At 46.5% G+C, this 24,131-nt stretch overlaps 1 protein-coding gene across 4 annotated transcripts; it reads right to left on the minus strand.

Moving 5' to 3' along the window:
- Positions 1-485: 485 nt before the first annotated feature.
- ENOX2 (ecto-NOX disulfide-thiol exchanger 2) lies at positions 486-24,025 on the minus strand. 4 transcript variants are annotated; one of them, XM_048959329.1, is made up of 16 exons: positions 23,911-24,025; positions 17,266-17,409; positions 16,427-16,561; positions 15,001-15,084; positions 12,656-12,811; positions 11,921-12,127; positions 11,342-11,575; positions 10,432-10,644; positions 8,815-8,921; positions 6,212-6,326; positions 4,725-4,906; positions 3,928-4,035; positions 3,289-3,345; positions 2,512-2,620; positions 1,907-1,992; positions 486-1,775 (listed from the first exon to the last, which is right to left on the minus strand). In XM_048959329.1, the coding sequence occupies exons 1-16, from the start codon at positions 23,960-23,962 to the stop codon at positions 1,644-1,646; spliced, it is 2,121 nt and encodes a 706-aa protein (XP_048815286.1). In that variant the 5' UTR covers positions 23,963-24,025; the 3' UTR covers positions 486-1,643. The 4 variants fall into 4 exon arrangements, with proteins under 4 accessions (XP_048815286.1, XP_048815284.1, XP_048815283.1 ...); XM_048959327.1 differs by lacking the exon at positions 23,911-24,025 and adding an exon at positions 21,945-22,081 and having other exon boundaries at positions 16,427-16,558; XM_048959326.1 differs by lacking the exon at positions 23,911-24,025 and adding an exon at positions 21,945-22,081.
- Between the last annotated feature and the right edge of the window lie 106 nt (positions 24,026-24,131).

Below are 24,131 nucleotides of genomic sequence, written 5' to 3' on the forward strand. Positions count from 1 at the left end.
GCTGAGTTCTACTTCATTATACCTAATGACTGCTCACCGTGTATCCAGAGCAGCTATAGGAACCTAGTTATACTTCACAGAAAGAGGTGTTAGCAATCATTAAGGAAAAGATGCAAGGGATAATTACTTTTGAGAGCAAGAAGTCTGTTGAACGTTCAGCATTTCATGTGTACATTTGCATGATAACTGTCATGGAAAGGCAGCTAGATCAGGACCCATGTCGGCATTTGTGTGTGTACCTGCACACACCTCGCCCAGAGGACAGAAAGGTGCCAGAAGGTGAGTCCTGACCTCGAGCCCCACACACAGATATGCCCTGGGGCAGATTGAAGAACAGATGTCTGCTACAAGGGCAGAGAATATCCAGGCTCACGAAGGGCAGGGCCTCCAACCCTCTGTCTTACTTCTGGAGCATCGCCTTTCCTGTATCAGACAATGCAAGTCAGGTGAGGAAAAAGAAAGCAGCAAGGCTGAGATTGGAACATAAAAAATGTTTATTCCTTAAAAATACAACGTTCACTTGTAGTGACACAAATACTCAGATTTCTTTAAAAGGGTTTCCAGTGTAGCAGTCTTTCAGTGTCAGGAGCAAGGTGAGCACGTAGCTCCCCCCAGCATGGGCAGCCTGGTCCCAATAGAAAGGTTTGTTCCACTCGTTTCTGCAGCCTGCACCACAATAAGATACATGCAGGTCCCTCACTCACTTCTACAACTCCAGGAGGTATCCACTACCAAAGCTCTGTCTGATGACAGCGTGGATTCCTTTTCGTTTGGTTTTTTGATTGTTAAAGCATTTCAGAGTCTATCTTACTAATTTTCTGCAGAGGGCTGAGTGTCTGATGTTTACTGAGAACACGAGGAACAGCCCTTGGGAAGCTGCAGTCTGTGCTGCTTCTCACACTTTGTGAAGATCAGTCTCAAAAACAAAGCAGGTGGAGAAATTTGATGGTAAACAATCAGTAAAAATACAGGTCTGATGTAGGCCTTTTGCTCCACCCAGATCAGTAGAAAATTATATATCCCTCCCACAAAAAGTTTGTTTAGACTGATTTTGCAATGCACACCCCAGAGGTACTGCTATAATCACACTCCTGGTGACACTGCCTTCACCTTAGCTTAACGGTTAAACCTTCAGTAGAGAAAAGAGCATGAAAAAGAACTGATTGTTAGGCTCAATTAAATCTTCTGCTTAAACATATTTACTTTTTTAGCATATAAAGGTCTAAAAAAATGCCTTTTTTTTTCCTTTTGGTGGTTCTAGAAACCAGAAAACTATTGTCTGAGTGGATAGTCTATATGTTTCTATCAGTAAAAAGAAGGTACAACGATAACCAGAGATTTGGGCACACGAAACAGATACAACATTGGCAAAACACTGGGTCTACATGCTGTGCTTGAAAATATCAGACATGAACTTTGTACACAAAATGTATCAAACAGCACTTTGTCTGTTAACAAAATAACTCAAAGAAGCTCCAGCACCTGAAGTTTCTCCTAGTGCTAATCTGGACTTAAAATTTCACTTACATTATTATCCCATGCGTGCAAGGTAATCATCAGAAACAGAGGTAAGAGGCATCCCAAATTTTCTTGACGCACACATCCTGCTGTTGCTTTCAGTGTTAAGTCAGTTCAGCTGAAGTTCAAGTCATTTTCAAGCCATCAAAGCCACAAAACTTCCATTTTTTCTCCAAACTGGCCCCAACCCCACTCAGCTCCTGTTTAAATGTTGTCTGTAGTCTGGTCATGAGAACTTCCACTTCTGTGGTGCAAATCTGTGAAAAGGAAAGGGAAATTTCACTAAAACACAAGACGCTGTTGGTTACAGAAGCCCTCTAACGACTGCATGCATTCAAACATGTTTAATTGGTGTTTAATTGGGAAATGAGGGTATTAGTGCACCTACTTTGCTGTCCAGGCGCTGCAGGTAGGAACAAATGTACTCTATGCTTGCTCCAAATGGGTGCACATGAAGAAATGTTGAAATTATTCCTGGGGAAAGGAAAGCCACAAATGTCATTTTCATGAGAACCATCAGCTGAGAACACCAGCTCTCTGCCATTGCTGGCACTGCACACAGGGATCTTATTTGGCATTTTTGGTTTTAAATTCAGTGAAGTTTGGTCTGTGGGCTGCAAAGTAAACGACAGCTAAGTGATGCAGGTGGCTAGCACTTAGAGATCTCACCACTCTCACTCCCTGCCAAGTAATGGTAACGTGCTCCATGACAAACCTCACCAGAATTCAGCAGGGAGCTATTATAAATGTGGGGATGCAAGGCTAAAGAAGAGGAAAGCAGAACTCTGCTCCAGCTGTGCCAGGTCAAGGAGCAGGAAAAGACAGAGGTCAATGGGCAGAGCAGCAGAGGGCCGTGTGTCGTAGGTTGCAGGACTCCCACCTCTACAGGCACAACTCAAGAAACAAAAGGCAGCCCCTAGCAGCTGAGAGGCCGCTCCGAAGGAACTCCCACCACTTCAGTCTCTAACATCATCACTAATCAAAAGGCCTCACCAACTAAGAGAGCTTCTCGTTCTGATTTCACAGGGCTATTGCTCAGTGTCTTCTCAACTGGACACTCCTTCTCCTGGCTGCATGCACAAACTCTGGGCATACTGCTCTCCTGCAGAAAAAAAACACGCAGGCCTGTTCCACACACCGACAGCACAGGAAGCACACTTACACACCAAGCAGCAGCTCAATAAGACCTGACTCTGTATTCTTCTTTTCCTGTTTCTATGAGCCATCGTATTGCTTTATTTGTCTCTCTATTGCAAAAGGCATCCAACACATCAGAATGATGTTCATGCTGCTATCAGAACCTGCATGTCTGAATAACCAAGCTAGACTGAAGTTAATGATGTTAAATAAAACACCACAACATGCACTTTCATCATCCTTGGTCACTCACATGACATCTGCCCTGGAAGACCAAAACTAGACTAGACAGAAAGTCTTGCAGCAACTAATTCAGATGCACATGTACATTTTTTAGATGCATAAACAGTGGCAGCATAATTAAGCAAGTGCCTCCTGCCTGCAGAGGGCTTGGGATCAGAACCCTCCTTGATGTGAATTCACAGAACTGAATTAAAACGTAAATTCACATAATTTATTATCCTCAAAATAAGTTGCTATGGATAACTTGAAGTTCTTAACTTGTAAACTGATCGACAGGCCATTATGTACCACGTCTGTATGCTTTGCAGCAGTCAATTGCTCATTGTACAATGAGATATCACTACTTCCCTCAATAAAATGCTGACTAAAGCAGCAGAAGACTTTACTTACATTCCCTTGGCCATCAGTAACATCTCTCTCTTTGTCCTCTTCATTTGCTACGCTTTGCTATGCGTAAGAAAAGGAAAGGTTACTGATGTTAGTGTGTTATTTTTGTTCTTTAATATCCATCAAAGCTCCCACACTGGAGATCTCTGGTATTCAAGCTCTATTTTAATTACTAAAAAGCTAAGTATTTATCACCTTCCCTAGAGCAAGGCACAAAATGGTGGGGTTAATGATACAAAGTCAGGGAAGGAAAGGTCCAAAGGCACTTGCTTTACAGTCCTCCATGAGAAGTGCTCTGTAATACTTCTCATCTATCCTGTAGGTACCCATATAATTGAGTCTGCTACGAAGGAGAGAACCAAGCAAGCCTAGATTCACATGCAAACCCACAAACAAAATACAGCCTTATATTTATCCAGTTGCTTCTGATGGTTGCCTCACTGTTACATGAAGCAATCAGGAAGTTCACTTATGCAACCTCCAATTAATCAGGTAATTTTCTCTACCTTTCAAAAGGCCACTTCTCCTAAGCAAGGCTAGGCATCTTCTACACCCTCTCCTTCTTTGCACATGCTACAGGCCATGAAGTGCAAGAACTGCATTTACTATTGAAGAATAAGAAAGGATCAAGAAGCCCCATACCTGCTCCTTAAGGGTTTCTAATAACGTTTCGATTTTTAGTTTGTCTTCTTTCACTTTTTCCAGCTCAGCTTCTCTCTTTTTGTATTCATCTTGAACTTTCAAAAGATGCTGGAAGAGAAAAGTTAAACAGTCCACAGCTCTTTCAGCACGGTTACTTATCCTGGCAGTGGCACATATAGAAACTTTAACTCCCTGACATTTGCAAAAAGGAAGATCTGTTGTCTGGCAATTCCTGCCATTTCCTTACACACAAATAGCTGAAGGTGATTAGAGAAGGCTTCTCCAGCCAGCTCTGATGTTACAAATAGCAATGCAGTTAGTGCCTACCTCAGATTCCTTCAGTGAACCACAGCCTCCACAGCAGGTTCTAATGTTAATGAAGTGCATAGCTGGACTATCGTGTACTCTATATGCTTTGGTTATCAGTCTGGTTTAAGACATGAAGGGATACTGTTAAGACTTACAAGGAACCTAAACACTTGATATTTGGCCTAAGGAAATCCCAAAGAGCAATACATGATCTACAAATCCATGTGAGAATGAAAGCCCAGTAAACATCAGAAAAGGCTGCAGAGCAAGTTGGGATTTCCCACCTTTTTGCTCATGGCAGCAATCAGGATCTCACAGGGCTTCGAGGGAAGGTCAGCACACTCACTATTCCAGGAGTCACAGCCAACATCACACAAGGAATTCGTAAAGTAGGATTAACAGAACACCTCTGCTTGTGCCTGTGCCCTGCACCACAGCCCCCTTGTCTTTGTAAGCAAGGCCACAGCTAGATGGAAGCCCAGGCCCACCTGCTGCATTCCCTGCAGAGCCTGCTGGAGAAGTTTCAGCTGCTGCTCTTTGGTTGTGTCTTCATCCCTGCTGGCTTTGCCGTGCTCCTGCTTTAGGAGCTCTACTTCATTCCGGTAGGCATCCAGCTGCCAGCGCAGACTGTCATTTTCTTCTTTCAGGGCTTCCACCTGTGACAAAAGTGCTGGAAAACAAGGCAGGCAGTGATCAAAAACCAGAGCAGGGCATGAGCTGGCTCTCACACTTCTGAGACTGCCAAGTCTCAGTTACAAATCCACAGTACTAAAGAGAGTTTCTTGCAACCACTCTTCAGAAAAACACACTGCTGTGGACAAAGAACATCTCCTTAGGGGAAAAGCAGTATTTAACTTGGGGGAAAAAAGGGAAAAGGCAAAAGAATGTGTTGGAGTAAAATAACAATGTAGGCAAGGAAGTAGGTTTCCTGACCAGAAAAGCTGAAAGACTCTGGACAGGCTCTACTGCCACCCTCAGCCAAAAGATGATCCCCATCAAGCCATGGGATGAAACAGCTCCATCAGCCTGGTGTTGATAAATTTAGGAATGGGGTTATATGACATTAGCACTGCAAAGATAGCTTCAGCAGGTTTCAAAGCATACCCACCATGTGGAGTACATGCTCTGCCACCTGCCCTTGCTGTTTTCCTCTGCTACCTGGGCCATGGTTACAGCCTGCTCAGGCACTTATGCAGGACTTGGACGCTGCCCTTGGAAGGCTCAGAAAAGGCTACAGAATGAGGAGAGGTGAGGAAAGGTTGGGGGGTGTGGATAATGTAGGATATATTTTAATATCAATACATAACTCCAACAACTGTTAACTTGCTGTTTCACCCTAATTCAGCAGGAGATGACGAGTAACAATCAGTGACAAGGATTTTGAGAATTATAATCACATTTAAGAACTTGTGCAGAAGGAATTATTGAGCTGGCAGGAGCTCAATAGAGCCACAGTAAACGATTACAAAATAACAGCTGGTTGGAGAAGCAGTCTTCTTCTCTCTCTCTGTCTCATAATGTAACCTTCAGATGCAAAAGGAAGAGTGTCACGTATGTATGTTCTGTACCTATGATTGCAGGATTTGCTGCAGCAGGATATCTACCAGCAAATTCAAAAAGACATCAGGAGCTTGGAAGAAATGAAGAGACAAGATAGAGCAGCTGACAGCAACAGAAACAGCTATAAAGACCACTGCTTAAATAACCAATATCCCTTGATGTTGTGCTTGCCTGTAAAAAGGTTTCCTACAGCTTCCTCTTAAGTCCTGGTTCTGGTACAGTGCTATGAACTTCTTACTGTCCATCAGAGTTTGTATGAACGCACAAAAGTTTAGCAAGACTAACAGAAGGCAAAGCAAGTATTAGAGACTGCATGCTGTTAAACCTCAGCAGCAGAAAACTGCTATTGATTTTGCTCTGAACAGTCAGATCTGAGCAGGGCTCCCAAAACAAACCACTGCAAAAAGACGTTTACCTGATTCATCCGTTTCTTTCATTTCTGATGGATCTTCTATTTCTTCATCAGACATTTCCATTTCCTCCTCTCTTCGAATGCCCATTAGTTCGTCATTATGAATGTTACGAATCTCCTAAGGTTCAGAAACCAGATGTTTTTCAAATGCAGATTATAAGGAACAGATTGTATGGATTAAGAGATGCAGAAGTCTTAAGTCTGCAAAACACAGCTCCATCATACAGGAAAAGGGAAATGATAGAAATTTTTGGCACAGTCTACTCAATCAAGAACATCATCTACCGTGAGCCAATCTATCAGCATGACTGGCATTTCTGACTCTTCTATCTTCCCTCTAAGCCATGCTCTCCTTTGCCTCAGGGAAAATGAGCATACTCTCAGCCTGGATGATACCTTGGGAACAAGGGGGAAAGGACAAGAATACAGCAAACCTGAGCAGGAGGGACAGGGCTGGTTTCAGTTCCAAAACAACTGCTGCCTGCCCTGGAGACCACACATAAAATGGAAGCTGGGTTGAAGATCCCAGAGAAACGTTCCTACTGTTTTTAACTAATTCTGCCCAACAGCTAAAGTCTAAAAGCTGGCCCAGAAGCTGAAAGAGCCTGCAGAGAGCACAGCACACAGTGAGGCCAAGGCTGCACAGCAGGATGTACCAAGGCTGCTCTGTGGCTGAAGGGGAGCCATGGATGGGGAAAGAAAAGCATCACAGAGGAGAAAAACTTAAGTAAGGCCCTTCCAGAGCAAGGAAAGAAGCTGGCTGGTAGTTATAGCAGTACGGTGTTCCACCAAGTCTCAAGCTGCAATGGCTTCTTCATGAGCTGCCCTCAGCTGCAAGACCCACCTGCACTGTCTGTCAAAACCACCTTAAATCACCACTGACAGAGCAGCAGAGACCCTGACCCAGCCCAATGATTCCCAATACACACCCATTCCCCAAGCTGCCCTCCAAGTTCTCCTCAATTTCCTCCAAGCTTTTCTCGAATTCCAACAAAATCTGTAGCAAGAAGATGTTGGGGGGCCATCTTCCTTTCAGAAACAATCCTGAGAAAGGAACGCATGCTGAGCCCAGCAGCATTCCTGGAAGATGCCTCATAACAGGTCTTGCTGCCTCTTCCCACTGCGAGAACTTACCTTGGAAAAACAGACCACTCCAAATGGAGAGCGCGTTCCCACCCCAACCATGGTAAGTAATCTCAGGCAAGCAGAAAAGAAAACAGCAGCACTAGGGCTCAAAGCAGAGGCGTAACCTGAATCAAGACTCTCCACTTGGCTTTTTGGGTATAAGAACAAACATTAGCTTCTCCACTGTAGCTGCTAAGAAAGGACCAACTCAGTGGGATTTGGAAAGAAAGCCCCAGAAGTGCAATGTCATGGGGGGGTCTCAGCTGTGAACTTCCCAAAACAGTCATTCAGAGTTTAACAGAGTTGTGGAGGATCACTCCTCTGCTTTTTACCATAAGAGCATTCACTGAATATTATCAAGCTCTGCAAACACTCCCGTTTTTCTCAGGTTGCAGCTATGCTGAAAGGTGGCCTGCATACAGCCAACCCCACAGACAGATGGCTTTTGGGTAAACAGTTACCACCAACTTGTTCACTTTGCCCAGATTTACAGATGACATTAAAATTATTTTAAAGGTGACTTTTAGCTTTGTTGGAACAGATTTCTTTGTAATAAGGAACATAATACATAAGGAAAACACAGAATCACAGAAGGCTTGGGCTGGAACCAATACTTCCTAAGGTCTTTAAGTTCACTCTGGCTCTCTTTGAAGTGCTCCCTGCAAATCGGGCTGCCAAGGGCCTTACTCAGAACTCAAAGATGGAGATTCCCCCGTCACCTTGGGTTCTTCTGCAGGGCTGAACTACTTTTCAGGAACAGAATTTGAGGCTTAAACCCAAATGGAACTTCCCTTGTTGTGACATGTGCCCATTGCTGCTCACCCTCATGCTGTGTGATTATCAGAAGAGACCATTTGTGCCTCCTTGTGACCCCCTGCTTTAAATAGCAGAAAGCTGCTGGAGGGGACCCTTTCAGCCTTCCCTTTCCCAACCTACACAAGCTCAGTTCCCTTACAATCCCAGCAGACATCTACCAGATGTTTGAGTCATACACTTCCTTTCACCCCCCCCCCCCCACTCTCTCCTGCACCACCTTTAAATCCTTATTTCCCCTCTTAGCAACATCAATGCATGAAATAAATGTACAAATATGAAAATATCTTCCCTCAAATCTTTCAGACTGTCCAGCTGCAATTATTTCCATCTCTCAAGTCGATCAAGTAGAAATGTGACAAAACAGATGTCAGTGGTAATCCTTATCTTCTTTCCCTTAATATCCCTCTAGAAATACCTCTTGCTTTAACATTAAAAACAGATCAATATCCAGCTTCAATCAGCATACAGATCTGAACGTATTGCTACTAGTAACACAAATGCTAACAGCAAATTCATTACCTGGAACAAGAGACGACCGAGTAATTCCCATCTTACACTGTGAATTAAGATGTTGTTATCCACGTGAGCATCGTGCAAACTTAAAATCAATATCCTGACAAGAAAGAGACTGGCTGGAGGATCTAGCACAATAAAAAATTACCAACCTCTGCTTGTTTGCACCACACGCTGATGTTCTTACGCTGAGCTTTCGTGAAATGGTCCCAAGCCTTTTGTTTGGAGGCAGAATGGTACACGGCCACTATTTGCTCGACTGTAGTATCAAATCAGCAGACAAATCAGGCCAGAATATCATCCAGAGAGGGCGAACAAGAGGAGTAAAGGAGTAAAAGAGTGGAATCAGGCAGGTGTTTGGCTAACCTTTCGTTATAACACTGTACTGTGCTGAAGCCATGCTCAGGACTCTGTGCCTGGAAAGGAAAGCGGGTACTTGACCAGGCCAGCAGCACAGAGCCACGCTCAGCTGGGAAAACTGATCTGCACTCAGCGGGAAGAAAGGAAGGCACACGTTGCACTGACAAAAACATTCCATGTGCAACACCATTTATCAGTGCAATGGCTACACCTGCACTTGGACACCTGGACAGCATTTGCTCTCTAACATGTGCTCTCACGACTTGTGAGAGCTGGCACTCTGTGTGCTCTGAGGCCCAGTGGGTACAGTCCCAAAGAACAGCGCAGCTGCGTCCTACGCATCCAGCAGCAACTTCTTTTTTCTTCCTTGGACTTATTCTAAAATATTTTCCTAGAAAATTTGCAGAGGTTTTTGTAAATAAGAAGCACCTCCCCTGGGAGGAGATTTCAACCAACAGCAGAAGGTACACCTAGCTGTTTTTTCCCCACACCTGTGGTGCTGCAGTAGGTATAACTCTTAGGAAATGAAATCATTTCTCTGCTCCTTAGTTTAACTAATAAATCTAGACGTGCCTGAGATACCACTAGGTGTTTTATAGAGGTGACTTGCATGCAGTTGACTATTACTACTTACTCTGCAGTGCATACTGCTTTTTCTTCTGGACCGTTTGCCCATATTTTTTGATAGAATAAAATACATATAAATCAAATTCTAGACAATTAAATTAACGAATACAAAGCCAAAGTTAAGAATGTTCACATCCTAGCCAAGAGTTTCAAGGAGGCTTAGTAAAGCTATGGAAAAAACTACTCTTAAAAAATATTTCAGATTTAGTAAAGAAGAGATGTGTAACAGGCTACAGATGGGTTGAGGACTGCTATAAATCACACTCTAGAACTAACAGAGCCAACAGCTCTTCCTTGATTTAACAAAGTACTGGGACTCGGGTTCAAAATTCTGTTCTGCAATAGGTTTTCATCATAACTTCAGTTGTGACTGACAACAGGGTATTGGGAGCACTCTAATGCATCCTACCTTTGATGAATAAATCCTGCACATTTCGCTGAGCCATCAGATTACCAGGAACTTACCTTGTCTGTACACAGAAGTGCAGTGTTGAAAAGATTATAAAATTACTAATAGACTATAATTAAAAGAGGAAAAAAAAAAACACATTAGGAATTCATCTCTCCTCCCCTCAGATGTGGACTCTGATTTTAATAAAAGGCACCACAAGAAACTTTTGCCAAGTTAATGACATATGCTTATAAATTAACTGTAGCTGCATAGAAGCCATTGTCATTTATGGCCCTGATGAGTTTTTAGCATGATCTTACCAGACTCTAGAAATTAAGCATCCTCTCTACAACAACAGGTAGCAAACACTCAGTGCAGAAATACTACTCACACTGAACCAGAATCCCTGAGAGAGCAAGCTTGAACTTCTCTTTAGCTTCTTCCATCTCCTTCTCATGCGCTGCCTTCTCGTTCACCAGTCTGCGAATGTGGCTGTTGGCCGACTGAATCATGGAGTAGAAGTTGTTTGCAGTCCTTCTGTTCACTTCTCCACGCTCTATCCAGGTGAGCAAGGTCTGCACAGCTTCTGAGAACTTAGTGTCATCTGCAGCAAGAAATGGTATCTTTCAATCACGGAAACACAAGTTTGCCTGTGCAGCTTTCAGATCCTTTTCCTGCTGCCACTGACCTGCCCTCTCTCAAAGGTCAGCTTGCTCAGGTTGGCTGCCCTGGGTTCATGAAAGCACAGCATTACCCAAACACAAGACTACACAAAGGAGTCCAAACCTAATTCATAGAATCACAAGGATGGAAACGAGCTGACAGAAAGCTGTAGAGGCACCATAAGAAAGAGAGGAATCAATTGCTGGAAATGTATGAGATAACTTTATATGCCTATTTAAATGTACTCTTTCGTGACAGCAAATATCCTCTGACTGAAAGAATCAGGCCACAGATGGGGTTGAGGCATCAGAAAAAAGCCTTAGAATCCTAGAATGGCCTGGGTTGCAAAGGACCACAATGGCATCTGGTTCCAACCCCCTGCTGTGTGCAGGTCACCAACCAGCAGCCCAGGCTGCCCAGAGCCACATCCAGCCTGGCCTTGAATGCCTGCAGGGCTGGGGCATCCACAGCCTCCTTGGGCAACCTGTTCCAGTGCCTCACCACCCTGGATTCAGGATTTAAACTCGTCACTTAAACACAAACAAAAATGGGTTGGAAGAAACCAAATTCAGGCGTAGGTTTGTTTTTATAAGACGACCCTGTGCAGACAGGCAGCTGCAGGCCACAGAACCACTGACCTTTCAGCTTCTCCGCAACAATGCTGCACTCGTGGTCAGAGTAATGCACAACAGGAGGTGGGGAGGGCGGGTGGAAGCGCTCCTCCTCCAGCCTCCTGCGATGGCGCTCCTCCCTTGCCAGCATGCGCTGCTTGCACTCCCACTCATAGAGGTCATCCCGAGCCTGGGCAAAATCCACGTGCAGGCGCCCAGTGTCCTTCTTGTCAGTGCTGGAACCCAACCTGATGCGATAGCCTGGTGGTGATGACAACAATGTTCACATAGGATAGGTGATTTACACGGGTACAACCTCCCTCTGCCTCTGCCTGCCTGTGACTCCCATAAAGATAGCAAGACCTTGAGCAGAAAAGCTGATAGTTTGCAAGGGTCTACAGTACCCAAGGTAACAAAGCATTGCTCTCTTTCCTATCGGGAGCAGCTTTTAGATATTGAAGCAGACAAGCATAAAGAGCAGAGAAAGAGGCAAACTGACACCACGTGAGACAAACGGCTATCAAGCCTATCATTGCAATCACACAGAAGTCGTTACACCCACAGCCCAGAATTTTAAGCTTCCATCTCAGACAGAAATACACCCACCAGAAAGATACAGCGCCTTGTCCACCATGAATTCCTCAGCGAAGCGGATGTGACAGAAATTCTTCTTACTCTTCCGAATAGCTATGACTTCTCCACACTGCTCAAACACTTCCATAATGATCTGCTCGGTTCCATTTTCCGGCAGCCCCCCAACAAACACGGTCTTACAGCCTGGGGGCCTCTCTCTTGTTGCTGGGGGGGGCAGATCTGAAGATAGCAAAACAAAAACAGATCAGGTCTGTCAGCACAATTTCCATGCATCTGCCCAGCTGCACTGACAGATGTCCTGGTTTCCTTCAAATGCATGAGTTAGCCCCAGTATATTTGACTTGACTGACAAACAGTTGTGCCAAGCATTGCTGAGGTGCCATACAACAAACAAGTTTACTAGCTTGCTTCCAAACCGAACATCCAGGGTTGAGTCAATTTCCTGCACAGCAGCTGATTTGGTGTTCTGGCTTCAAGATGAAAACAATGTTGATAACAGAGATGTTTTAGTGGTTGTTGAATAGTGCTTGCACAAAGACTTTTCAGCTTCCTATGGTGGCCTGCCAGCAGGGAGGCTGGAGGTACATGAGGAAAAAACATAATGCAATGGCTGATGGGTCTGGCCAGTCACTACAGGGGTTTCACATGACTCTTTTCTCTGATGTACACATTTTTATGTATGTACTTTTCTATATAGACACAAAAATTCATAGATAGAAAGGGGACAAAAATATAAATAGACATTACGTGGGTTAGGTGGGAAAAGAGTGCAGCTCTTGCAGTGGATGATCTCCTTCACAGCAGGCATGTCTGGAGGGATGGGAGGAGGGACTATCCCCAAGCCTGGCATCATGGGATTGATTGGAGGGATTCCAGTCATCATTCCAAGAGCAGGATCAAAATCTAAATGGGGGAGAGAACAAGGGAATCAGTTTTGGACTCGTACAGTAATTGTTCATTTGGACAGCAAGTAAAGAACCACATCTACAAACACCAGTGAAAATTACCTGAGTAAACAAGAGAGAGGGGACACGACCACTTACCTCAGCAGAACTTCACATCTGTTCCCTTGAAATGACTTTTAAGAAATTGTCAACTGCCTCAGACAAATAAATTTCCTCTGTTCACATTAACTGCTCCCCTTTCCATTCCATACGTACCCTCTCCAATCTAGCACCAGAACCTTTCCCAGTAAATACTATATTACTCAAACAAAGTGTAGGAACGTCAGTTAAGAAAGTTCTAGAAGAATTCTGGGTAAAATGGACAGCAGTGCTTAAGGAGACACTTTCCCATTAAGTGCAACCTACAGTGGTAACACACATCTTATGCTGCTCAACTTGTTCCTAGGCTTTATTCAGATATAGTCAGAAGACTAAACAAGAAGTATGCTATTCTGCTTTTTGCTTCAATTTACCACCCACACCAACTACAACTAAAAAGAACTGTCAAACATGAGGTGTTTCATCTGCTCAGAAGCTGTGAACCTTGGGCAAATCAATACTTTCAGGCAACCAAAATGGAAAATGGATACTTAAACAAATGGCTTCCAAAGAAAACTCCTGAGCTGATAACATCAGCAGCCAAGGACACCCAGCACCACCAGGGCCAGCTGCTACCAACAGCTTAAGATCCCAGCTGCAAACCACCTTCTCTACTGCCTCCCACCATTCCTCTCCCTGTAGCAGAAGCTCTGAAGACACAGGCGCTCCCCAAAGCACCGAAGGACCCTAATCCTGAATGTGCAGTTTTGAGTGCTGCAGAACTGGCTGAAGCTGGCTGCTTTTTACAGATGTAAGCAGATAAGATTAATTTTGCAGGGCACAGATGAAAATTGCCAGCAGGCAGAGCAGAGTGGTGCAGAGACAGCATTTTCCTTTGATCTTAAGCTGGCACCATTTCAATGCTATTCGTATCGCTAAGGCAGAGAAACGATTCTGTATTCTTCACTTTGCAAACACTAAAACCAGCTCCTGCTTGGCTCCGCAGAGATCTGGGAGCAAGACAACTCTGAGTGCACAAACAGGATGTCTCAGTTTGGTAGCTGAGCTTTATTTTCCTTTGTAATTTGAACATTATGTCCAGGGCTGCATTTTTACACACTTTACCTACAATGCTCTGCTTGCAAGTGTTGCTGTTCGCTTTACGCCACACATGAATGGTGCCAACAGACCCAAAGCAAAAGCTCCACCATGAAACAGACTTCAGAGAAAGGGAAAGTCTTGCTACCCCACCCTGCTGAACATCAAGAGGAAGGTCACCTTGTGAACGGCTGTGACTTTCAATGGTTGCGCTCACTGAAGATAGAAGACAGGAGGAAAAAACAAAAGACCTGTTTCTGAGCAAGTTCCTGATCCGAACTGAACAACAGCATCACCACTGAAAGGAAACTGCAGTTCAACAAGCTGGAAGGAAGAGGAATGACCAACGCTCTCACTGCGGGGACAAGGGGGGATATGGAGCAACAGTGACCTGCTGGAAAAATGCAGCAACTGTTGAAATGCCCACGTGTTAGAATGTAAAGATCTGCTCACCTTCTCAGCACAATTTGGCAAAGGTACATCTATGAGATCAAGATTATTTCAGCACTCACTGGCAGAAAACAGAGACAGCTGGGAAAAACAGGAGCTGGAAAAATCAGAGGGATAAGAAATCCAGGATGGGAATTTCTCTGATTCAGGCTTTAAAAGCAAGCATGAATCGATACAATCAACAGAAGCAAAAGAAGTAGCAGAGAAGATGAACGTAGTTACATTATAATGAAAGGTAAAAGGTGTACATACAGGGGGAAACAGATCCCAGGGTCTTTGGATTTGTGGTGAATCTCACTTTTTACTGCTCCAACAGCAATATACTGGACCACTCTCCATCTTGCCTAGGGCTCTCTTCCTGTTAATAAGCTTATCTCCTGGCTACAGGCCAGCATCTGAGAGGCTTGTGATGCTACTTCAGAAAAGCCAGTCTCCATTAGCAAGAAGGAGAAAAGAGAAAAAGAAAAAGAAGTCCTCAAGGATTCTAAGAGGTTCAAAAACATCAGGCCTGGCAGCTGCTGTTTGCTGTTTGTGAGAACTTTTATATAAAACTAGTATTACCTGGATGGCGTGAAAGATGATGTGTATTCATTTTAGACATTGTAGTCTTGTCAAAGCATCTCACAACTACATGCTTTACTTCATCTGTAGAAACAGAACGAGGCTAGTAAGTTCTCAAGCATTTTCAAACAATTTTTTAACATGACCTGAAACTTTAGTCTCACCTGACACTGAGCAAAGATGGTCCAACTCATTTCAATCTTCCATCACCTCTCCTCTTTCATTGGTACTACAAACATGTCTGGTCTGAACTTCACCATTATGCTTTACAACAGATCCACATTCACCACAGCATTCTGCTTGCTTGCACTCGGGTCTCAAAAAAACACTGTGCTCCTTCTAAACCATTCTGAGTCATCTGTCCTGGGAGCAGAACTCCTGATCTCAAAGTCCAGTCTTAGAAGGATCAGAACAAAAATTACTTGGAAGCTTAAAGTCTCCCCTGCTCTTACAGCAGGGAATAAGAAAGCAGCTTCAAACTTGCGTGCCCTCCCAGGACAGACTTCTGCTGACTTTTATTTGACACATATCCATGAATAGGAGAAAAATGCATGAAAGCATCTCTTACAGCAAAGACAAATGTGAAACAAGGCCTAGGGAACAGAGGAGTACAGACTGCATGCAAAATTCATATCCAGTGATGCTATTAGCTAAATACAGGCTCAGCTGCACAGCAAACTACCTGCACTGTGCCACCAGAGGAGTAACAGGATTGTAGAGCGCCACCAACGCAGGCACCCTCTCCTTAGGTACGAAGGCAGTTACTCAGGCATGGGACAGCATCCTTCTCAAGTGCTCAATTGTAGCAGAGGACTGAAACAGTAATTTCAACTCAGGATTTTGATTCACAGGCCCACCACACTGCAGTGAAACCACGTATAGCACATCTCTGCTGCCACATAGGAGCTCTTTAACATACCCTGGGCACAGGCTGACTCACCTCTGAGCAGTACTCCACACTACCAGGTGGCCATTTCTTGAGCAAAATCCTCCATTATCTTCTGCCAAATCCATTTTACTGCCTTATTGCTTTCCTCATCATTTCCCTCCCACCCTTCAGTCTATGCAGTTTTAGTTCAGCTTAGAATAATGCTTTACTTGGTATCACTGGCTTCCTGAGCTCTGTAGACATGTCTCACATGAAACACTTCCACTGCTGGTCTGCTGCAGTTACCTACAGGTACAACCCACCTTCCCACTACCCCAGTAGCCATTGTTTGCATCCATAAACATGTATTTCTTCTCAACTCAGTTTCAAAAACTCAGCAGCCTCTAGATACATTGCTCACTGACATCAACACATAAACGCAGCTTATAAACGTGCACCACGTATAAAAACCCCATTAATCCAACTCAGCTGACACAGGTTCTTCCCAAAGACACGTTGGAAAGAAAAGGTGGGCACAGTCTGGATAAAGTCTCACACCTGGCAGGAGGGGCTGTCCTGTCATCCCCATGGGAGCCATCCCCAGGTTGTTCATCGCAGTGGCCCAGGCAGTTGGGTCTGACATTGGCAAGCCCATTGAAATGGAGTCTAGGCTTAGATTTCTGCCACCATCTGCTGAAAGGAAAAAAAAAAAGGTGATTAAGAGCTCAGTGCACACCTTCATTGCTCTGTAGGACAAACGTTGCTCAGCAAGGCTCTGCTGTTTCAGCATACAAAAGCAGATTTGACCCCACCGCACAGGAAAGGTCTGTCTGAAAAAAGCAACCTCCCTTCAAGCAGAAGACATTTCAGGGATGCAAGGTGTATGAAAGCACTGAATTCCAAGAGCACTTAAAATGTTTTTTCCATTACAATGCACAGCTCTAAGGGACCCTGAGGGAACACTGATTAAAGATAAGAATTTATGAAGAAGGCACAAATATTCTGCGTGTATAAACTGCCAGAAATGCACTGGAATCAGAGACGACCAGTCTGCTCATGCAGAGAATATTTCCACTGCCACCTGAAGCCATTTCTTCCATGCTGAACAGGGAAATGAAGCAGAGAATAATTACACATTTCTGAACATCCCCAGCTCCCTTGATCTTATTTGGAGGAGAGATGCTGCAGCCTCTGATCATCCTCGTGCCCTCCTCTGCACCTCCTCCAACAGCTCCACATCCTTCTCATGCTGGGGACCCCAGGCCTAAGGCAGCACTGCAGGTGAGGCCTCACAAGGGCACTTTCTGCACTGACACCTCAGCACAGCAGTTGGCTTTGGTCTACACTTACACAGACACCTTCTCTTTCGCCAGATATCAAGCTGCTACATGGCTTACCTGGAGGAACGTTTGCTCTCTTCCTCTTCTTGCCTGGATCACTCCCATTCTCAGTTGGGCTTTCCGACACACATGCACCACTCAGGCTGCCAAACTGCAGAGATTTGCTGTTGCTGGCAGGATCAAAGGACAGATGGTTTAAGCCTGAAATACAAAAATAGATTCAGATACTTTATAACAGTTTGCAATGCCTCAATATCACCATCACGAAAACAACGTCCTGTCCCACGGGCTCCTGGTATCCTTCAGACCCACGAAGCAGCTATGCCTCCTGTTTGCCATTCCCAGTACGCCCCACTCACTGCTACACTCACATCAATTTAAAATGTTATCTACACACATTATTCTCACCGTCCCTCTCTGGACCCACAAAAATCAAGCTGCACGATGCTATAAAGCAGAGGTGCACCTCTCCTGCACTGCACTGTATTTCCCAGTTCAGAAACTTGGAAGCCAGAAATTCATTCTGTTTCTTCCAACCCATAATAGACATTTAGCTTTGCCTGGTTTGTCACCAGTAGTGACTTTACCTGGGCTCATTTACTAGCAAAAACACGAGGCGTGCCTCGCTTGCAATTGCTATTGCTATTTTTAATCAAGGAGGCTGGCAAGCAGTTGAGCCCTCCTGTAGCCAAGGAAGAGAGCTCAGCAATCTGCTCCCTCAGGAAGGAGAGCTGGCAGATCTAGCTGGGGATCTGCAAGAGAAACAGGGAAACGGAGCAAAGAGGAGACAGATCCTTCAACATCCAGCCATCACACACAGAAAGAAAAGCTGATTTTGCATGTTTGAACCAAAGCTGACCGAAGAAAAATTGCTTTGCAGCTTCCAGCGTGTTTCTGACTTCAAGGCATTACATCCATTTAAGAGTCCATCTGTGCTAAGTCACCTGTGGTGATCCACAAACCACGGCCAGCTCTGCCTCGTGTATGTGCCCCCATCGATCCTGCCTCTTTTACTTGGCCTTTCTCTCAAAACGAGGGGTGGTAACAAGAAAAAGGGACTCTAAACAACTCCACGTTACCATAGGCTTCAAAAATTCAGCACTTTGAACATAAGCTTCAAGTACAAAAAGCAATGATAAGTTTTGGAGATGTACACTGCCCTCGACTGAACTCTGAGTTCATGGTTCCATCTCCCGTTGCATTCAGCACTTGTAGGGATCCAGAACTGAAGAGACACTAAAATATTCTGCCGTGTTCATCTCTGTCTCAGCAAACTCTGAATTCAAGTCAATGCAAAAAAAGAAACCAAAGGACCAATGAGAAGTGATAAAAATAGCTGCATTCCTGCTAAGGTGCACATATGTTCTGGGGGAAGCAGCACAGCTCCAGAAGCAGCCAAGCTGACAGCGATGCTGCCTCCCAGCACCGAGGGGCTGAAACACAGCAGCTGTTTCATTTACACCAACCCTTCCCCAGGCACGCTGCAAGCCACAGCCAGCACTGTAATATCTATTCTAGAGGATTCCACTTCCCAGAACTTGCTAATAAATACGGTTGCTGTGTACGGCTGTAAATAGACAAGAGAGTGGAAGCAGGGAGCCTGAGGGAGCTCTCATCTCAGCTGCTGAAAGGTGAGAAGAGCAGAAGCAGCCAAAAAGCTGAGTGCTGTTCAGCTGGCAATAACAATAGTTGCACCCAGCTATACAAGGTGCCTACTGCACTGCTTCTTCAATGCTCCAAAGTCAAAATATCACTGCGGCTGGGAGGGCTCAGGAAAATGAATCACAAATGCAGCAGGTTAAAAATAGAGAGCCGTGCATGGTAAAGAAACAGCAAGAGAGTAAAGGAGTGCTCAAGAGGCTTCTGGATGAGTGCTGTGAGGTGTGGATAGCAGCTCAGAGGGTAGAAATGGTGATGGGAGGACGGTTGGACTGGATGATCTCGTAGGTCCTTTCCAACCTTGTGATTCCATGTGATTGTAATAATTATAAACTTTATTCTCAAGCATTAAACTTCAAAGCATGTTTTCTCACACTTGGGTCCAGCAGAGCACGCTGACCGCAGGCAGATGCTGCCCGTGTTGGGCCTGGCACAGGGATGGACAGCCAGCACTGCCTGCAGGAGCATCACACCACACCAGCACAGGGTGTGAATGCTCCTCACCCACACCACTGCTTTCTACCCCACCGGAGAGCAAAGGCAGCTACTCAGTGCAATTATTTCCATCACCGCTTTTGGAAAACACAAGATCCTTGACAGGCCAAATGCTGAGCTGTATGGAAGGCAAAGGATGCTCCTGCAGCACTGCCAGGCAGCTCCTGTGGTGCCCAACCAGCCTGACAGAGCAGCACAGAGCAGGAGGGAGCAGCACTGCAGCCATGCCAGTCAGCCCAGACGCTCGCTGGAACTCCCTGCGGTCTGATTCAGCTTGCTGCCCTGGCAGACACAAACACAGCTCTGAGGAGCAGATCATTTTCTGCTAGGAGCTGAGCTGCACACAGAAGGCTCTGCTGCTAATGTGACACGCAGGAAGGAGCAGAAACACATCTACAAATGCTCTCAAGTCGTCAGCACGACCACAGCCTCTCCACAAAAACTAAAGCACTGCATAACTGCAAACCAGCAGGCAACTTGCTGTGTAGCAGCTGTGAGCCTGCAATGCCCCTCCTGCTTCCAGCAGGCAGATTAACAAGAAAAAAGCTATAAAAGGAGAAAAGACTGTGGTAATGGAGTCATTATCGTTTCTCTTCTTGCCTTGCATCACGCAGGAACAGAGGTGGGGTGGCTGCTTCAGTTCCAAGTAAAACACTCTTGAATGGGTACAGACCACTACTGCTGATTCAACAAGCAGACAGTGCTGTGTCCAAGAGCTCCCAGTCTCATCAAGATAATTAGCAGCAGCAGCCTAAGTCTGCAGCACGGTCTTCCAGAGATTACAGGCAACATGGAAGAGATGGAGAAAGGAAATTCCCTCTCGTGCCAGGCAGAAAACACCGGGTGGCAACCAAGAAGTTGATTTTTTCAAATGAGAACAACAGCAGGAAAGTGAAGAGCCAGCTCCTCATTTGGACCTCTGTCTAATCAAAGCAGCTGCATGTTTCCAGCCTGGAGAAGAAAGGGTTTGGGAGGGGATCTTATTAATGTGCATAAATATCTGAAGTCAGGATGCTAAGATGATGGAGCCAGGCTCTTTCAGCAGTGCACGGCGCCAGGACAATGCTCCTCATGGGTCCCTTCCAACTTGGGATATTCCACAGCTCCACGATTCTGTGAGATGACTGCCAGCACAGGTCCTCCTCCCACAGCAGCCCTGAGAACAGCAGGCTGCTCCAGGCAGTCGTCAGCCCTGGACTCTGCTGGGTTCTGCCTGCTCTGACTGAGACACGTGGCAGCCTCCTGCTGCCCCCAGCAGCTCCACCAATGCACAGACCTGCCCATCGCTCCGGGTCCACGCTGATGCTATATATGGGATTAGGAAGGGCCTGAATACAGAATGTTCCAGGCATAAATCAAGGCAAGTATCTATCCACGCTGGGTCCCATGCCAGGCCCTTGACAAGACTTCATTTTCCAGCCACTGACTCCCACTAACAGAACTTGGCCATCTGTCTTAATGACTAGCAAAACGTATGTGTATAGAATCTATAGTAGAGAGACTCAACTCCAGTTTAACTGCAAAGCATTGCTTCACAGATCATTCTTTTTACTGACAGCAGAAAACATTGACAACAATTCTCCCCAAGAAACAAAGTGGCACAGCTCACCCTGCAAGGCTCTACCACTCAAGGCAGCACCCCAACAGGGCGGCTTCACTTCAGGACTTCTGCAAAATCCTTCCCTGCTGCCTTCATCCCATCAAACACCACCAGCTCTGCCCACAAACCCAGCACTGCCTGGGGCACACAGAGCTGCTCACCCCAGCACGTGCTCTAGCAGCAGCAGCCTTGTGCTCATCAGGCTCCCAAACATCTTTCTTGACATCCAACTGATCACAAGAAGGAGCTGCGCAAATCCATCCCTTGTAACTCAAATCACAAAGTAGTAACAGGTACCCTGACACCTCCACATGCCTACAAGCATTTTAAGCACATGCTTAGGAAGCCCACGGAGTTTACACCTGCTCACCAAGCTTCTCACTTACTCAGCATCCAGAAGGGAGAACTCAAGAAATGGGCTGACGCAGGCTTTGCTATAAATATGGATCTGCCTTTTGCCAACATTGGCCAATATGTGAAATACGTATTTCTCAACCTGAACAGTGGTCCTTCTCCTTAAACAGAAATAAACAGGATTGCAGAAGACTCCCATCTGGTTACATACCACTTGTTCTGACGCCTAAAGGAATGCACTTTAAAAGAAAACAAAGTACCTAACATCTGCAGCAATCAATTAGAAAACACAGAAACGATAACAGCAGGGAAGGGAAAGGAGAGAAGAAAAGCACAAAAGCTTCAAAGTCACACATCCAAACCAAGCATTTGCTTTCTGGATCTGGTTCCCAGGCTTCACACCTATCTCTGGGATTGTGCACTGCTTTCTACTCTACTCTTGGCTTCACTGCCACGGTCAGAGCTCTACAATCATCAGCTGCCAGCACACCGTTGGTACAGGAGCTGCCTAAGCACACTGCAGAGATCAGCAAGCCTCCAAGAGTTACTTCTATCAACTCCATATAATCCTACATTCAAACAACTCTCATCCAGACAGCGTGAGAGAAGCACACGGAACGCACTGTACCTGCATACTGCACCAGGAACATGGCAAGGTGCTCATAGTACTTCAGTAGTTCAGCCAGTTTTCCTGCCACTGCCTGCCTGCCTGCAAGGTGCAGCTCCCTGCTCAGCGCCCACGCAGCACTCCTGGGCTCAGCAGAACACAAACCAAAGTTGCAATGCAAGCAGAACCACTGCTGTGCTTCCCCACATGGGCAGCGCCAACGGAGGCACCGAGAGCTCAGGTTGGGGCGACGGTTCACAGAGTGCAGCTGCATGTGTCACCATCAGTCTGCTGTGAGTGACATCCACGGGCCCGTTCCTGGATGTGGGGGAAGGAGGTGAAGGAGCAGGTGGTAAACCCATTAGCAGTAAGTAAATCTGAATTTGTGAGGGATTTCATACATCAGTGCGCTAAGCACCGGCGGGCAGTTAAATAAACCCTACTTGCATGCCTGAAACTGGTTGCCTTTGCATAGGAAGATTAAGCTCTGGTAATCCTTGAAGAGGCACGCAGCTCAATTTGTGATTCTGGAAACTTATAGTGAAAAGAAATATCAACTCCAGACAAGGTAATTACTGCAGCAAGGTGCTGGAAAAGAAGAAGAGGTGTGAAGAGTCTTTGGCTGCAGTGCTCACTGTACCAAAGCGTTGCCTGCAGTGTTTTCAAGGAAAGGCATTCACAAACCACTGCCAACACAGCAAGAAAAGCACAGGGCTGATCAAGCAGGATATAAGTTGGGTTCTAAATGAACAAAAAGGAAAATATCACATACTGGTGTACGCAAGCAGGCACGTATGGCCACACACACCCAGCCGATCCAGTCTTTGATTCCCTGTGGAAGGCCCTCATGAGCCTGATGTGCCCCAACCACTGTGATAAACAACCAGAACTACCAGCACTGAGTGTTGAGAGGATGCTCACTGCCAAACTCACATTTTCAGAACACAAAATGCTCCATATCTACAGATGAATTCCAGCACACGGGACCTGACACCAGAGCCCAGTGCAGACACTGAGCTGAGGGCTGAGGGCTGCTCTGCAGGTGAGGGCGCTGAAGAAAGGCATGGGCAGCTCACAGCTGGGGGACACCCACAGCATCAGTGAGAGGAGCAGGACTGCAAAGTGCCAACAGAGAGCAGAGCAGCCAGGAGCTGTGGAGAGGTGCTGCTCTGGGATCCAGGCGCTGGCAGTGGAGGAATGACAGCAGAAAACCCGGGGATTAGGCGAGAAATCTCACACCATCTCTGGAAGGGATTCAGAATGCCTCTGTAGCAACACCTTTGAAATTGCTCGGAAATCGAACCTCATCTCTTCCATGGGCTGAAGTCACTGATACTAAGAACATGACCTTAAAGCGAGAAACCTGACCTTACGGTGGCTTAGAGGGAGCTTTCAACAACTTAACACAGAGGGCGTTCTAACTAGATCTTATTAAGTCCCCCAAACGTAAGGTGAAAAAACAGACACAACAGCTTCTCAGCTTCCAGGTGGGGAAGGAGCGACGAGCCCAGGAAGGGAAACACCACCAAAAGCATTTGTGTGCATTCCGAGCCGAGCAGCTCTCGCGTGTAACAGCCGGGCCTCGCACGGGACGGGGCTAAAATAACGGCGGCATCAATGAGTTCAACGCCCGAAGAACCGCGGGCGGCCGCGCACAGCTGGGCACGAGCCGCACAGCGCCTGCGGGCCGCAGCACGGGAACGTAGAGCTGCCGCCGGCGGTCCCGCGGGAGCGGGCAGGGCCGGAAGCGCCGCCCTCCGCCGGCACAGCGCGACCGGAACCGCCGCCGAAGCGCCCCGCTACGGCCGCTCCTCCCGGTACCGGAACTGCCGCTGACCCAGAAAGGCGGCCCGGAAGCTTCCCGCGCCTCGGGCACCGCTGAGCCGACAGACGCCGGCTCCTCGCAGCTCCCGCACACGCAGCGCGGCGCGGGCTGAGGTGGAAACGCCGAGCGCTGACCGCCCGCCCCGCACCGCGCGGCACTCACCGCCCAGCCCCGCTCCGCGCCCGGCCGCGCCGCGCCCGCTCTCCACGAACATCCGCGTCCAGCGTCCCCGCTTAGCGCCCCCCTGCGGCGCCACCCATTGGCTGCCGTGGCGCTGGGGGCGGGGCCTGGCGCGCACTGCATGCCGGGAGAGCGGCGCTGGGGGCGGGGCGGGGCGGGGCGCGTCCCATCCCGGCTGCAGCTCACAGCCGCCCCCTGGGGAC

This window comes from Lagopus muta, chromosome 13, assembly GCF_023343835.1.
Source record: "Lagopus muta isolate bLagMut1 chromosome 13, bLagMut1 primary, whole genome shotgun sequence".
NCBI classification, from domain to species: domain Eukaryota; kingdom Metazoa; phylum Chordata; class Aves; order Galliformes; family Phasianidae; genus Lagopus; species Lagopus muta.